We start from the raw sequence: 16,106 nt of genomic DNA on the forward strand, positions 1-16,106 counted from the left end.
CATCTGTCATTGGGAAAATGTTAAAGAAGCTATTACTAAAGATGATACCGAAAGCTGCTTCAAAAAATTCAAGGCACCAAGGCAAGGCCAACTTGGTTTGTGAAAGGGAGATCATGTGTGGTCAATGTATTAGAGCACTTTAATGAAGTAACGTAACATGGATTAAGGGATACCTGTGGATGAAGAGCATTTAGATTTCCAAAACATATTTGATAAGATGCTGCATCAAAGCTCATTTCAGAAAATATACCTTCTCGAACTTGAGATTTCTTTGGAAAATTGAAATTGACCATCTCACCCAAGGATAGATTGGACCAGAATCTTCAACCAGAGACCAGAGTGGGTGGCACGGTGGCACAGTGGTGCAGTTGCTGCCTTACAGCCAGAGACCCGGGTTCAATCCCAACTATGGGTGCTCTCTGTACGGAGTTTGTACGTTCTCCCCGTGACCTCCAAGGTTTTCCCTGAGTCCTTCGGTTTAGTGTATGGGGGTCTTTAGTGTGCTCCCACACTCCAAAAGACCTACAGGTTTGTAGGTTAATTGGTATGGTATAAATATAAAATTACCCACAGTGTGTGTAGGATAGCATTAATGTGCCGGGATCGCTGGTCAGTGTGGACTCGGTGGGCCGAAGGGCCTGCTTCTGTGCTGTATCTGTAAAACTAAAACTAAAAGACATGTTAACTACTGCCCCGCAATTCATCAAGTACCACTCCGCTGGTGATTGTAATTTTACTGAATTTCATGGTGTAGGAGGTATTATATATTGGCAAGATTGGCTCCTAAATTGGAAATGGGGAATAGGCATGGATGAGTCTTAATACCGTTGGCACAGGGACTGATCTAGGACCTCAGCTTTTTGCACTTCATATAGTCGACTTGGATGGCGGCACCAAAATTATGAATGCTAAATTTGATGATGAACAAGGATTGATAGGAAAATAAGATGTGGAAGAGGAAATTAGGAGTAGACAGAGTAATATTGATACTACAGGTTAAGTGAGTAGGCAAAGCAGTTCATTGAATATATGTGGGAAAGCATGAAATTGTGTATCTTGGTAGGAAAAAAAGAAGCAAATGATCTAAATGGTAAGATATTGCTTAGCTCTGAATTGCAGGGGATCTGTGTGTTCTAATGGTTCATAAACTGTAAATATATGAGCGCAGGGAGTAATTAGGAGAGCTAATAAAATGTTATTGTAGGAACTGCACACAAAGACAGGGAGGTTTTGTTTCAATAATATACGACATTGGTGAGACCATATTGAAAATACTGTATACAATACTGGTTTCCTTATGTTAAAGTGTTAAAAGCAGTTAAGAGAAGATTTATTAGATTAATACTACTCTACTTTAGAGATACGGCATGGAAACAGGCCCTTTGGCCCACCAAGTCCGTGCCGACCAGCAACCCCCGTACACCAGCACCATCCAACACACTAATAATAATAATAATAATAATAAATTTTATTTTCGGGCGCCTTTCAAAGTCTCAAGGACACCTTACAAAAGTTAACAGAAGAGGAAAAAAACCATATAGTCGGAGAAAAATAAATAATAAGGACATCATCAATACACAAATTAAAGATAGAAATCGTTCCAAAGACACAAAATCAAAAAATCAAAAAACACAATGTGAAGAGAGAGCAGCGGCAGCTAAAGCGCGCCAGCGTACACTCTCCCTTCCGACAGCCATCTTGGACACAGACTAACGTTAACTTACACACAAAAAATCATCCCCCCATAGTGGATACCACTGTGGGGGAAGGCACAAAGTCCAGTCCCCAACCCCAGTTCATCCAAAGTCAGGCCTATTGAGGCCACCGCTATTGCCTCTACGGAGGCCCGATGTTCCTGGCCGTTCTGGCCGGGTTGTGTTGCCCCGGCGTCGGGAGAGTCCTCACAGCGGCTGGGCCACCTGGAACGGCCGCTTCCTAGCTGGGGACCGCGGCTTCCGAAGCCGACAGGGCCGCGCCAGGTTGGAGCTCCCAGGCTCCCGATGTTAAGGTCGGCGCCGCCCGCTCCGCTCCGCAGACCCGCAGCCCGGAGGTGTTGATCTCGGCGGTCACATCTCACCGGAGCTCCAGCGTGGCGACCCAGGCAAGGCTTCGCCCGCTCCGCTCCACGATAGCGCTCCAGCGCTGTGCCGCCACCGAAGCCGAGGTGCTGGGCGGTCCCCGCCAGGAAACGGCGCTCCACGCCCGCTGGTAGGCCACGAGGATGGGTCGACGGGCAGCCCGGAGAAAAAAGCTGCCTCACCGACCAGGTAGGGACCTAGAAGTATAATTACCCCCTACCCCCCACATTAAGAAGTCTATCTCTCCAACAAGAAGAACAAGATTTACTAAAAACTTTAAAAAAAAATGAATTAAATGGACGGCTGCTGGGTAGCAGCCGTTCCCCAAGATGGCTCCTCCTCCATCCCATCACACTCTAGGGACAATTAACAATCTTCACCAAAGCCAATCAACCTACAAGCCTGTACGTCTTTGGAGTGTAGGAGGAAACTGGAGCAAACGGGGAAAACCCACAAAGTCACGAGAAAAGCATACCAACTCCGTACAGACAGCACCTGTGGTCAGTTTCGAACCCGGTTCTCTGGCACTATGAGGCAGTAACTCTGCCACCGTGCTGCTCACTAAGAATGAGTGTCAAATGAAGATAGGTTGAGGACGTGTGACTTGTTTCTGCTGGAGATTAGAAGAGTGCAAGAAGATTTGACTGAGATTTATAAACCCGAGAGGAATCTTGACATGGGTGGATGTGTTTCCCTTTTGGAGAAGCAGGGACCATGTTCACTACTTAACAGTGTGGTTGTCCATTTAAGGCAGATCAAGTGCCAAGTCACGAGTCTAGAGCGTATAATTGTCATATGTACTGGAACGGGACAATTAAAGTCCTGTTGTAGCAGTAACAAACTTTATTTCAGCCATATTAGTGCAATTCTGGTCGTCATACTCAAGGAAGGATGTGGAAGCTTTGGAGAGGGTGCAGAAGAGATTCTCCAACATGTTGCCTGGATTGGAGTGTATTGGCTATAAGGAGAGGTTGGACATAGGTGTATGGTTTTCGCTGGAGTGTCAGACTGAAGGGTGACTTGATAAAATATATCCATTTATGAGAGACATAGATAAGGTAGACAGTCAGAACTTTTTTCCCCAGGGTGGAAAAGTCAAATACTGGTGGGCATAGCTTTTTGAGGAGAGGATGTGCGAGACAGGTTTTGTACAGAAATTGGTTTGTAACTAGAACACAAAGCGCTGGAGTAACTCAGCGAATCAGGCAGCTTCGCAGGAGAACATGGATAGGTGACTTTTTAGGTTGGAACCTTTCTTCAGACTGATTCAAGTATAGGTGATGTTTCTGGTCGAGACCTGGGGAAATGGCAGAAGCAGATAGGTGACATTAATTCCATTGGTACTGTGATCAGTACAGACCGAGTGGGCAAAGGGGCTTGTTCTTGTGCAACTGCAATTACTTAATAATACTTCTATAAAGCCTCCTCTCAGTCTCCGATGCTCCAAAGAAAGCCATCCACGTTTGACCAATTACTGTAGCATAGTGTGTGTACAGGATGCGATCCATCAGATCTCTACTGTGCGTTGACCTTTTTGACTGTGCTGTGCTGCTCTTTATATTGTTCAAAGGTCTTCTGACAACTGCTGTCTAGCCTGTCAGGTCGTAATCAAAACCGCAACTGAATTCTTATCACTTTGTGTTAAGTGGGAGTTCTCTAAGGTTGAGTTCCTCAAGGAAAACTTGATTAATGGCAACAATTTGGAGCTGTGTAAACCTCCTTTACCATTGGTGCTTTATTGTCACGTGTGCACGGCGCAGTGAAATTATTTTTGTGCTGCTCACACATGCACGAGTTGCCACATCTTGACGCCATTAACGGAAAGTCCATAATCTGGTCCACGTGCGAGATGAACAAGAGCAGCTCCTGATCCAGCTGAGCCCCAGGCTGCTGCAGGGCCTCCTCCGTCTCCCTTCATCGGCTCCACCCGCGGCTCAACCAACGTCCCCCTCCTCTCCTCGCCCGACCGCCTTCGTGTGCCGGGGGCACCTCCTCCAGCCGACCTTGAGGCGCTGGAGGCAATACCCTGGTCCCCCTCCCATCGACCCACTCCTCCTGTCCATCGTCACCAGCGGCTCCGTCCACCTCGGCTTTGGGGCCGAGCGCGTAGTTGTCGAGCATCTCCCCCTGCAGGCCGCCACCGGTCGGGTCTTTCTATGATGGTCACAACTGGCGGAAATGTTATTGTGGCTCTGAGCTGCTGAATAATGTGCCTCTTCTGTATGTCCCGCAGTATTAGGTTTGGGAAAACCACTGGCGTTGTGAGTGAGTTCTAATACAACCCTATGAAAATCATTATGCTTCATTTATCGTTAATATGAGGATTGCAAATACTTAATCAAACCATCCCAAAACTTTGCCAGATAATCAGTGTTCATTGAACCTTGCAAAATCACAACTGAAGGCTGATTAATCTCTTCTATTTACTGTTTAACAACATAGATACCAGCTTCCATTTTGTATTAGTAGAAAATTATCCGTAACCCAGTTATGGCGTATTATTTGTGCAACTTGTATGCGTATTTTATGTTTTATTGCAACTTTTCGAAAGTATGCGTTTCTTTTTACGTTTTTGATTGGCATTAAGGAGCTTGAGACTGATCAGTCTAATATAGTCCTTTTATAGGAAGAAAGATCAAGAGAGTACAAGAGTTTCTTTTTAACAATTTGAAAGTAAAAATAGGCCCTGGAGGTCCAAACGAAATGCCGTTTCTGCCATACATTACACACAAATAGACCCCAGACACAACATAATTACATTGAGACCATGCTCAGTCTAAATGGTGCGAGGTCGCAGACAGAGCTGAAAAGATTAATATAGGAAGGCAACTGCAGAATGCCGTTGGTTCCCTAAATCGAAGATAGACACAAAAGCAGCTGGCAGTAACGCAGTGGGCACAGGCAGCATCTCTATTCGAGAAGGACTGTGTGATGTTTTGTCCTCTTGATGTTTCAGTCTGAAGAAAAAAGTCTCCCCCCCCCGAAACCCCCCCCACACACACCCCCCAACAAAAAATCCTTCTTAATCCAGAGGTGCTGCCCAGCCCTGCTGAAAATTACTCCAGCGGGATTCTGATGTTTCAGTGTATACAGTATCTTCTCTGTTGAAGATTATTGCTCTCCACATCTTCTAACTCCTCTCTAATGTTCCTCTTTTTATTCCCTCTTTTTCTGGTCTTGCTCCCTTCTCCCTGATAATAAAATGCTGTTACTTTTATCCTCACTATCCCTCTTCTTGCACGTTTTGAAGATGACCCTCTCCCTGCCTCTCTTTGGTGTTTTCTCTGTCTTCATTTCTCCTCTGATATAAGTTATATGTGTCCTGCAGACTTTCCCCTTTTAAAGTATCCCTGATGCTTTTCTGTAGCATAATGTTTCTAGTTGGTTAATCCTGGAGTCATTCAATAGTCATAGAGTCATACAGTGTGGAAACTTGCCAACACCAACCAACATGCTCCGTCTGCACTGGTCCCTCCTGCCTGTGCTTGGCTCATATCCCTCTAAACCTGTCCTGTCCATGTACCTGTCTCAATGTTCCTTAAACATTATTGTAGTACCCCCCCCCCCCCCCCCCCCCCATTACAAGCTTTGTAAGGTATTGTGTCCTGTCCTATATTATGTTGTCCAGCATGATGTCCAGTGTTTTTAAAATCTGTGGTACAGACCTGCACTAGTTGATTCATTCTAACAGTAACGGCCCCGTAGTAGAAGCATCCATGTCGCGGAGCTGGAAATGGGAAGAATCCTGAGCTAATTACCGTCCACAGGGCCCACGGCTGAAGCTTCCGAAGCCTCGCATGTGTGTGTGAGTGTGTGCATGCGCGTGCGGCCACTAAGAAATTGTGTTCCTCTATCCAGAGATGCTGCCTGTCCCACTGAGTTACTCCAGCATTTTGTGTCGATTTTAAGAAGTCTTTGTCAATGCACAAGAGAGCACACTTCTATCAGATTAGGGTCATAGTGGTTTAAATTCCACTCTTGAGTTGACTAAGCAATGCAAGTGATGCAGTGGGATGTCTGCACAGGTGCGAGCATTGTTTTTCAGGTGAAAGCCAAAGCCGATCTGCCGTGGGCAACTGTAGAAGAATCCATGACACTACTGCAACCGCAGCCCAGTGTTTTTGTTTCTGGCTCCTGAAGAAAGCTTATATCTCAGCCAATGTCAGCTTGTCCTGGCCATTCACTCACTACATTTGAGATAGCTTGCTGTGTTCATATTACTGGCCAATGTTGCATATAATGAGACAGTGAATACACTTCAGAAGTGTTTGAGTGAAGGCAAATGCAGACCTTGAGGCTGTGAAAGAAGAGGTTATTGCAATTCCTTGACATGTAAAGAACCCTTCGAATGACAACGGACACAGTCTTAGAATGGTTTTGATCTTGCTGGATTTAACTAAATAATGTTGTTTTTGTGCAGTTGGCAAAGGAAGAGTTTGTGTGAAACTCTCCATCTTCCTGGCAATACATAACCAAAATCGAAGATCATTGCAATGTGATTTAATTTACAGAACACTCAGGCTGAATGTGGCCAGAGGAAGCAACCAAGATTGGGACCCACGGTTGTTCTTGGATTAATCAATAACAAACAATATTCAATACAGACAAACATAAAACTGTGTCCACTGCTGCCTGCTTTAAAAGTAACTGCAGAAGCTGGTTTACAAAAAAAGAAGCAAAGTGCTGGAGTAATGCAGCACATCAGACAGCATGGATAAATATTAATCTTCAACAGCGAAGATGACACAGAATGCTGGAGTAACTCAGCGGTTTAGGCAGCATTTCTGGAGAGCATAGATGGGTGATACTTCGGGATGGGAACCCTTCTTCAGACTGATTGCGGGGGGGGGGGGGGGGGGGGGGATAGAAAGCTGGAAGAGAAGAGGGGCAGTACAAAGCCTGGCTGGCGATAGATTGATACCGGTTTAGTTCAGAGATACAGTGTGGAAACAGGCCCTTTGACCCACCGAGCACACCTACCAGCGATCACCCTGTACACCAACACTACCCTACGCACAATTTAAATTTTTACTGAAGCCATTTAACTCACAAATCTGCACATCTTTGGAGTGTGGGAGGAAACCGGAGCACCCGGATAAATCCAATGGAGGTCACAGGGAGAACGTACAAACTCCATACAGACAGCACCAATGGTCAGGATCGACCCGGGTCTCTGGTGCTATAAGGCAGGGAACTCTATCGCTGCGCCACCGTGCTGTGGTGAGGGGAGGTTTGTGTTAGGCAGATGCTGCATGCTTTTGACCAACTTGGTGGGAAGGAAAGGTAGGATTTTAATAGTGGTGTGTGCTGTCGTCGTGAGTGTTGCAGAAATCATCCCCTCAATGTAAGTGGGCTTTCGTGTTGCAGAAAAGAACAATGACAATACAGGGGGGGAAAAAAAACCTGTGAGCATTTCAACAAAGTCAAAGTGAATTTCAGAAAGAACGAGGGAGGCACAAGAGATTGTCGATGCTTAACTTTAGTATCTCTGCAAATCTTTAGTTCAAGCTGAAACTGCATCGCTTGGGAGGCATGTTACAGGAGTGATAATTTCCCTCCACATTGTGAAACAGTCTATTTTGAAGGCTTATTAAAATTCACAAAGTCCAACCCATATCTTTGGGGCTTTTTTGCTACATAAAAGAGCAGCTTAATATAAATATTAATGTTGAGGGTAGCAAAACCACGCCAGAAGCAGTACTTTTGAACTGAGAAGCAAGGTTCCAAGCATCAGACTGTAGAGATACAGCGTGGAAACAAGCCCTTTGCCCCACTGATTCCACGCCGACCAGTGATCACCCCGTACACTAGCACTATCCTACACACAATTTACAATTTTACCAAAATCAATTAACCTACCAACCTGTATGTTTTTGGTGTGTGGGAGGAAAGCGGAGCACCCATCAGAGGGTCACAGGAAGAACGTTCATGGTACAAACTCCGTTCAGGCAGCACCCGCAGTCAGGATCGAACCCGTGTCTCTGCGGCTGTAAGGCAGCAACACTACCGCTGCGCTATTGTGCAGCTCCTAGTTTTATACCTTGGTGATTAACTTTTTATGGCGGTGCAGAGAAAATAATTTAAAATCAAATTTAGCTTGTGCTTTGTTGCAAGAACTGAGAGCGTTCATTTAACATTCCAGCTGAGACATTAGGTCAACTGCAATGGTAGAACCCGAGACTTGTTTTTTGTCAATGAAAGGAGTGAAAGATTTTTGTGTCATTGAAGCTGGGGTGGAAGGTTAATTCCCTCTGCGGCAGGCAATCCAATCTGCTAGGATATATGGGACGGGCTTTGTGAATGTTAACAAGGCTGCAAAATGGACTGCTGCGCTGTGGAGAAAATCTCCGCTCCTGTAACATGTCTGCCCTGTCATGAAGTTGAGCCCTGAACTGAAGATCTGCCGAGACACTAAAGTCCACTTAATCTTGTCGTCAAAAATAGGGATATGTTGAAGAATGGGAAAACGGAGGGGTGAAGGATTTGAATTGAACAAAATAGGATCTTTTATCGGTTACAAGGGGCTTACTTAACAGCTCAGACAGCTACGTTTCTCAAAGCCACAAGATGAATCAACTGGTACATGGCGAAATCTCCTAAAAAACTCATTTCATTTTCTGCTGTTAGCTTTAATCACCTTCTGTCATGGCTGATCTCCACCTCTTGGTAATAGGTTGGTCCCTATAAATTCAGAGCAGTAAATTACATTGCTAAATCTTTTTTCAGGCCTAAATGATTTATGATATTACGTGACAATGTTCTATAATTAAATGAATGCAAAGCAGCTAGTAGTACTGGGGGATTGCTTTATGTGATTTTTTGAGGCAAATTAAATTAATCATATAGGCCATTTGGACAGTGTTACTTGAATTGCTGTTCAGAGGCAAGACCCTTCTAGAAAAAGTGAGATAGTGAAGTCCTTTCTGGAGTAATTAATGGCATTTTCAATACACGGATAAATAATGGGTTTCATGGCATTTTTCCATTCCTTTTTATAATTTGTATTAATCATTGTTGCAATGATTTAGTTCCCGCGGAGCAATAATTGTTTCCACGGGGGCCACGAGAACATTACATAAACCATCACTGCAGGACTCTTTCTCCATATTAGGAAATGGATGTAGAATCAATATTGGAAATTGAATGGAAGGCGGGGACGGGGAGCGGGGAAGAGGATGGAAATTTATTTCCCTTCCTTATTCAGGTTTGTGAAACGTAATTTACCTGATGGTGTATTTCGAAGGCCAGAGGCACTTTGGCCGTGTTTCAATCATTTTCATGTGCTTTGAAATTATACCGATTTTTACATAACCCATTTGGCTTGGGCTGTCCAGGAAGCTACTTGGGAACCAACAAGATTAATTAAGTCAATTTTGCCGAGGGGAAATAATAGGTCTGCTTCTGAAAAGTGCTAGTCGGACTTCTTGAGGCGCGACATTGACCATAAAAAGAGTGTCATTAAGCTGGAAAGAGTGCGGAGATGATTCACGAGGATGTTGCCAGAACTCGAGGGCTTGAGCTATAGGGAGAGGTTTACTATTAACCATATAACCATATAACCATATAACAATTACAGCACGGAAACAGGCCATCTCGACCCTTCTAGTCCGTGCCGAACACATATTCTCCCCTAGTCCCATATACCTACGCTCAGACCATAACCTTCCATTCCCTTCCTGTCCATATAACTATCCAATTTATTTTTAAATTATAAAAACGAACCTGCCTCCACCACCTTCACTGGAAGCTCATTCCACACAGCCACCACTCTCTGAGTAAAGAAGTTCCCCCTCATGTTACCCCTAAATTTCAGTCCCTTAATTCTCAAGTCATGTCCCCTTGTTTGAATCTTCCCTACTCTCAGTGGGAAAAGATTTTCCACGTCAACTCTGTCTATCCCTCTCATCATTTTAAAAACCTCTATCAGGTCCCCCCTTAACCTTCTGCGCTCCAAAGAATAAAGCCCTAACTTGTTCAACCTTTCTCTGTAACTTAGTTGCTGAAACCCAGGCAACATTCTAGTAAATCTCCTCTGTACTCTCTCTATTTTGTTGACATCCTTCCTATAATTAGGCGACCAAAATTGTACACCATACTCCAGAATTGGCCTCACCAATGCCTTGTACAATTTTAACATTACATCCCAACTTCTATACTCAATGCTCTGATTTATAAAGGCCAGCACACCAAAAGCTTTCTTTACCACCCTATCTACATGAGATTCCACTTTCAGGGAACTGTGCTCAGTTATTCCCAGATCCCTCTGTTCACCTACATTCTTCAATTCCCTACCATTTACCATGTACGTCCTATTTTGATTTGTCCTGCCAAGATGTAGCACCTCACACTTATCAGCATTAAACTCCATCTGCCATCTTTCAGCCCACTCTTCCAACTGGCATAAATCTCTCTGTAGACTTTGAAACTCTACTTCATTACCCGCAACCCCACCTATCTTAGTATCATCTGCATACTTACTAATCCAATTTACCACACCATCATCCAGATCATTGATGTACATGACAAACAACAGTGGACCCAACACAGATCCCTGTGGCACCCCTTTGTCACATGTACTGAGGTGCAGGAAAAAAGCTTTGTTTTGTATGTTATCCAAAGGTTTAAATGGACCATACATAATTGCAATCAAGTCAAACTCAAGTATGGGGTGGGAGATTGCAACCTTCACGTGGTCCGCCCTGTTTCAACTAATGCAGTCAACCTGGCGTGCACAATCAAATAAGATCAAATAGAACATGTTGTCCTACAACTTTAGGCTGTGTACACCATACGCAAGAAGAAGAAACTCAAGTACAATGGATAGAGCAAAGGGGGAAGATACAAAGTCAGAACATCGTTCTCAGAATTGAAGAGCATCAATTTGATGGGGAGAGATTGGACAAACTAGGACTTTATTCCTTGGCGTGCAAAAGCATTGAGGGTGCAGGAAGATTGTTCCCGATGTTAGGGAAGTCCAGGACAAGGGGTCACAGCTTAAGGATAAGGGGGAAATCCTTTAAAACCGAGATGAGAAGAACTTTTTTCACACAGAGAGTGGTGAATCTCTGGAACTCTCTGCCACAGAGGGTAGTTGAGGCCAGTTCATTGGCTATATTTAAGAGGGAGTTAGATGTGGCCCTTGTGGCTAAGGGGATTAGTGGGTATGGAGAGAAGGCAGGTACGGGATACTGAGTTGGATGATCAGCCATGATCATATTGAATGGTGGTGCAGGCTCGAAGGGCCGAATGGCCTACTCCTGCACCTAATTTCTATGTTTCTATGTTTCTATGACTCTATAGTTTAGCTGTTTTCAATAAAGTGCAAATTCTATTGCGCTCACACTGAGTCTCGAGATGGATTTTTTCTTGTAACCTTCCCACAGAATCTATCAGTAACTGTTGTGAAGTGTGTGGAAGGGAATGAAGATGCTTGTGGCACAGAGGCTGCAGTTGGGGGCCGCTGTGTGGTGCCATTGCACTTGATGTTCTCTTTGTTCATCGACAGTCCCGCAAATGCTCGCTGTTGTACGGGTGATTTAATGAAACGCTCAAGGGCAGTGGTATTGATTACCAAGATAAAATTAAATTTTCTTTTTATAGCCCTGCACATACCTAATATTGTCAGAGACATTTTGGGGAAGGAACGTTGATTTCTATCTGTACCACATCCACACCTTGTTTTGTTTTTGCTACTTCCTGAATTTCTCCCTTCATTTGTTCTTTTCCTGGAGTTATAAAACAGGGAAACAGGCCCTTCAGCCCAACTTGTCCATACCGACCAAGATGCCCCATCTACACGATTCTCACCTGCCTGCGTTTGCTGTATGCTTCTAAACCTTTCCTATCCATGTACCTGTCCAAATGTTGTGATGGTACCTGCCTCAACTACATCCTCTGGCAGCTCATTCCATATATGCTTCTCAGGTTCCCATTAAAACTTTCCTTTCTCATCTTAAAAATATGTCTTGTGGTTCTTTATTTCCCTATTCCAGGGTAAACAAATTCTGTGATTTTATCCTATCTATTTCCCTCATGATTATATACATCGCCATAGCAGCATCACCCTCATCTTCCTGCGCTCCAAGGAATAACATCCTAGCCTGCTCAATCTCCCTATAGCTCAGGCCCTTGAGTCCTGGCAAATCTTCCCTGCATCTTTTCCAGCTGAACACCATCTTTCCTATAACATGGTGACCAAAACTGAACACAATTTTCCAAATGTGGCCTCACCAGTGTCTTGTACAACTGTAACATGACCTCTCAACTACTCACTACTCTGGCTGAAAAGGGCCAATGTGCCCAAAGCCTTCTTGACCACCCTATCTACCTGTGATGCCACTTTTAAGGACCTATGTGTGTGCACTCCTAGATCCCTCTGCTCCATGACAGGACCTTGCCATTCACTGCCTTGGTTTGACTTCCCAAAAAGCAACAACTCACACATATCTGTGTTGGAACTCAATCAACCGTTCTTTAGTCCACCTGCCCAACTGATCAAGATATGATTCTTCAGATCAGTTGATCAGGGGTCAGATATAATATTGGAGCACATCCTTAATCTTTATATGTAATCCTTGTATATATTAGAATTTGTGGGAAAGTAACCCTTGGACGAGCCAAGCACTGCTGCTTGTTCATAAACACTAGACACATTTCTAATCAGGGGCTCCATTCTTAATTTGTTTTCATTTTTCCCTCATCAGACTTTTTAAATTGGCAACGCTGTGATCCGTTAGACTAATGCCAAGTCAATACAACTAACTATGAGAGAGAACTTTATAGCAATTAGTGGTTCTTAGCAGTAAGTATGTTTAGAAGTGGTTGAAATAAAATCTATTCCGAAAAGATTCTTTCAAAATTTCAGTTCAGATGTTTGCATTGCATCTGAACAGTTTTTGTGAGTTGAGTAGCCGGATGCAATATGCATGCTATGACTAGCTGGAGTCTTGCATCTCAGGTGCATCAAGTACATCTGTGTATAGGTGGTCCAGTGGAAAATTGATTACCTTTCTTTGTAGATCTCACATGCAGCATTTTTATAATGAACAATGTTTATGGCTACATCCCAAAAAGATATTAAGATTTGATATATTTTCAATACTTGGTTCCAAATACATATGCATGCAGAATGGACAAGAAGATGCAATTGAGATGTATAACTTAGTTGCTATCTTAAGGAAAGTAGTATGAATGTTTACATCTGTTTAGAGTTTATTTTAGAATTTAGAGATACAGTGCAGAAACAGGCCCTATTTTAGCACACCGAGTTCATGCTGACCAGTGATCACCCCGGACACTGGCACTACACACTGGGGACAATTTATAATTTTATTGAAGCCAATTCACCTACAAACCTGTACGTCTTTGGAGTGTGGAAGGAAACTGAAGCACCCGGAGGTCACAGGGAGACCGTACAAACTCCGTACAGACAGCACCAGTAGTCAGGATTGAAACCGAGTGGCTGACACTGTAAGGCAGCAACTCTACCGCTGTGCAGCCCCATCAGGGAGTCTATGTTGAAAATGGTAAATGTTTTTGTTCTATTTCCTGCAGGTGGCACAGACATCATTTCATGTTTCATGGGCCAGAACTTCACCATTCCTGTCTACAGAGGAGAGATACAAGCAAGGAACCTGGGAATGGCTGTGGAAATCTGGAATGAAGAAAGTCAGCACAATTTCACATCTCTTCTTAATAATCTGTTTGGATTTTATAAAGGATGATTTTAAACTTATGATCTGCTCGTTCATCACGTTAATCCATATGTTCATACACATATTGAAATTGTTTGTCCGTTTATGTTTATGTACCAGTGTTCATCTCTTCGCTCTCATTCCATATCTCCACTTTGTTTTCCAAATGATCAAGCACTTACCACCTCCACCTAGCCGCCATTCTCATCATTGATTGAATTGTAAATCCCCAACCTGATCTGTAAAATCCTCATGACCTTATCCCTTTCCCCGTTTATCTTGTGTTCCTCACAGTCTTGCATTCCTCCCTTTTCCTCACCAGCCTCCAGCGCACCATCCTCTTCTTCTGGTCATCCTTGGTCGTGAAGCAATCACCTCCCCTAACTTCCCTTCTCTGTGGAGTTCCTCCTCCAGAACATAATGCCTTTTGTCCTTCCTGCTTCTTCCCCAAATCATATCTCCCATCAGTCACGAACCAGGCCAATCCAGAAATGGTAGGAAGATGATAAACGTACTTTTAGGGCCAAGTTTTGCTTTGCAAAACAAACCTTGTGTTGAACATTGTTTTCTAACTTGATACTTGAACCATCAATGCAACAACAGTGCCACTCCAAACTCCAGTATATTTAACACACACCCTCCCACAGAAGCACTTGATGATTATGCCAAATCTGTACTTTCCGCCTCACACACCACTCCATCCAACTTCTGGGGGTGAGTTTGCAGATTCTACATTGAATGGAATTCCACCCAATGCAACTGTATCCCATTGTTAAAACCCTTCTCTTCCACTCCCAGTTCAAGCTGTTACTTCTCTTTCTCTTTGAATAAGTGTTAGCAACCCTTGCTTCCTCTGGGCCATTTTTTGTTGGTGTTTTCCTCATCTCCTCATCTCCACTCCTCCCCGAGTCACCTCGTTGTTGTTCTTTCAGCCTCTCAAATTTATGGAGAAACCTGAACTTGGGAAGGAATTCATCATCTTCCTGCCATTTCTGCAATATCGAGCACGATGATCCTATTTAGTGCCTAATTGGAGAACCTTTAAAACTGTTGCCCATCATAATTTTACTGATAATTGTTGGGCAAATATTGAATATCTTTTCTTCTTTTGAAACTCCAATCATCTGTTCTGTTCAGATAAGAAAAAACTTTGGCTGGAGCAGCACAGTGGCGCAGCTGGTAGCGCTGCTGCCTCACCTCGTCAGAGATCTGGGTTCAATTCTGGCCCCGGATGCTAGTTCTGCGGAGTTTGCAAGTTCTCCACGTGACTGTGTGGTTTTCCTCCAGGTGCTCTGGTTTCTGCCCACAGCCCAAAGATGTGTCGGACTGTAGGTTAATTGGCCTCTATAAATTGCCCCAAGCCATGTATGGAGTGGTTGAAAAAGTACGACAGAAGCAGAGTGAACGGGTGACTGATGGTTGGTATGGACTCGGTGGGCTGAAGGGCCTGTTTCCATGCTGTGTCTTTCAATCAATCAATCAATTCAATCAGAACTTTAATGCTTTTGTTCTATCTTTTATACTTCAAATTAACTTCATTGTATTTATGTATGGTATTAATCGATCTGTTTGGGTGCAAAAGTACCTAAGTACCTTAGTACACGTGACAATAATAAACCTAAACCGTGACAAAAAATTAAATTAATTATAATGCAATGTAGCTTTTAAGTAATAAGGTGTACATGATTGCCACAATGCTGATTAATTGTTCTTGTGGAGAAGTTAATGATCATTTGCAAACAGTATGAAACAATCCATAAAGAAGATAGACTACAAAATGCTGGAGTAACTCAGCGGGATAGGCAGCATCTGTGGAGAGAAAGAATGGATGACATTTCAGGTCGAGACCCTTCTTCAGACACGACACATCACCCATTCCTTCTCTCTAGAGCTGCTGCCTTTACCGCTGAGTTACTTCAGCAATTTGTGCCTATCTTCGGTTTAAACCAGCACCTGCAGCTCCTGTCTACACAACCTATAAAGGAGGTTTCATCAAAGCAATAACATTTGTGGGAACATTGATATTGTTTTGTTTCTACTCTAGGACAAGTTCTGTGGGGTGAAAGTGGAGAGCTGGTGTGCACCAAACCACTTCCTTGTCAACCAACATGCTTCTGGAACGATGAGAGTGGCAGCAAATATCACAAGGCGTACTTTGCTAAATTTGCAGGTATGAGCTGAACGGTTTAACACTGCTTATCTTTCACTGTGAACAACTGTGATCCCAGGAATGAGGAGGTTAACATACGATGAGCGTTTGACGGCACTGGGCCTCTACTCGCTGGAGTTTAGAAGAATGAGGGGGGACCTCAGAATAGTGTAGACGTACAGAATA

The 16,106-nt window shown here is 43.7% G+C and overlaps 1 protein-coding gene across 1 annotated transcript in view; it reads left to right on the plus strand.

Moving 5' to 3' along the window:
• aacs (acetoacetyl-CoA synthetase) overlaps window positions 1-16,106 on the plus strand; it is a 129,734-nt gene that overhangs the window by 92,427 nt on the left and 21,201 nt on the right. The window contains exons 13-14 of the mRNA XM_055655660.1: window positions 13,632-13,745; window positions 15,816-15,941. Of these exons, the coding sequence (XP_055511635.1) occupies window positions 13,632-13,745; window positions 15,816-15,941 (240 nt within the window). The remainder of the gene's footprint in view (window positions 1-13,631; window positions 13,746-15,815; window positions 15,942-16,106) is intronic.

The sequence above is a fragment of the Leucoraja erinacea genome, chromosome 25 (assembly GCF_028641065.1).
Source record: "Leucoraja erinacea ecotype New England chromosome 25, Leri_hhj_1, whole genome shotgun sequence".
In the NCBI taxonomy this organism is placed as follows: Eukaryota; Metazoa; Chordata; class Chondrichthyes; order Rajiformes; family Rajidae; genus Leucoraja; species Leucoraja erinaceus.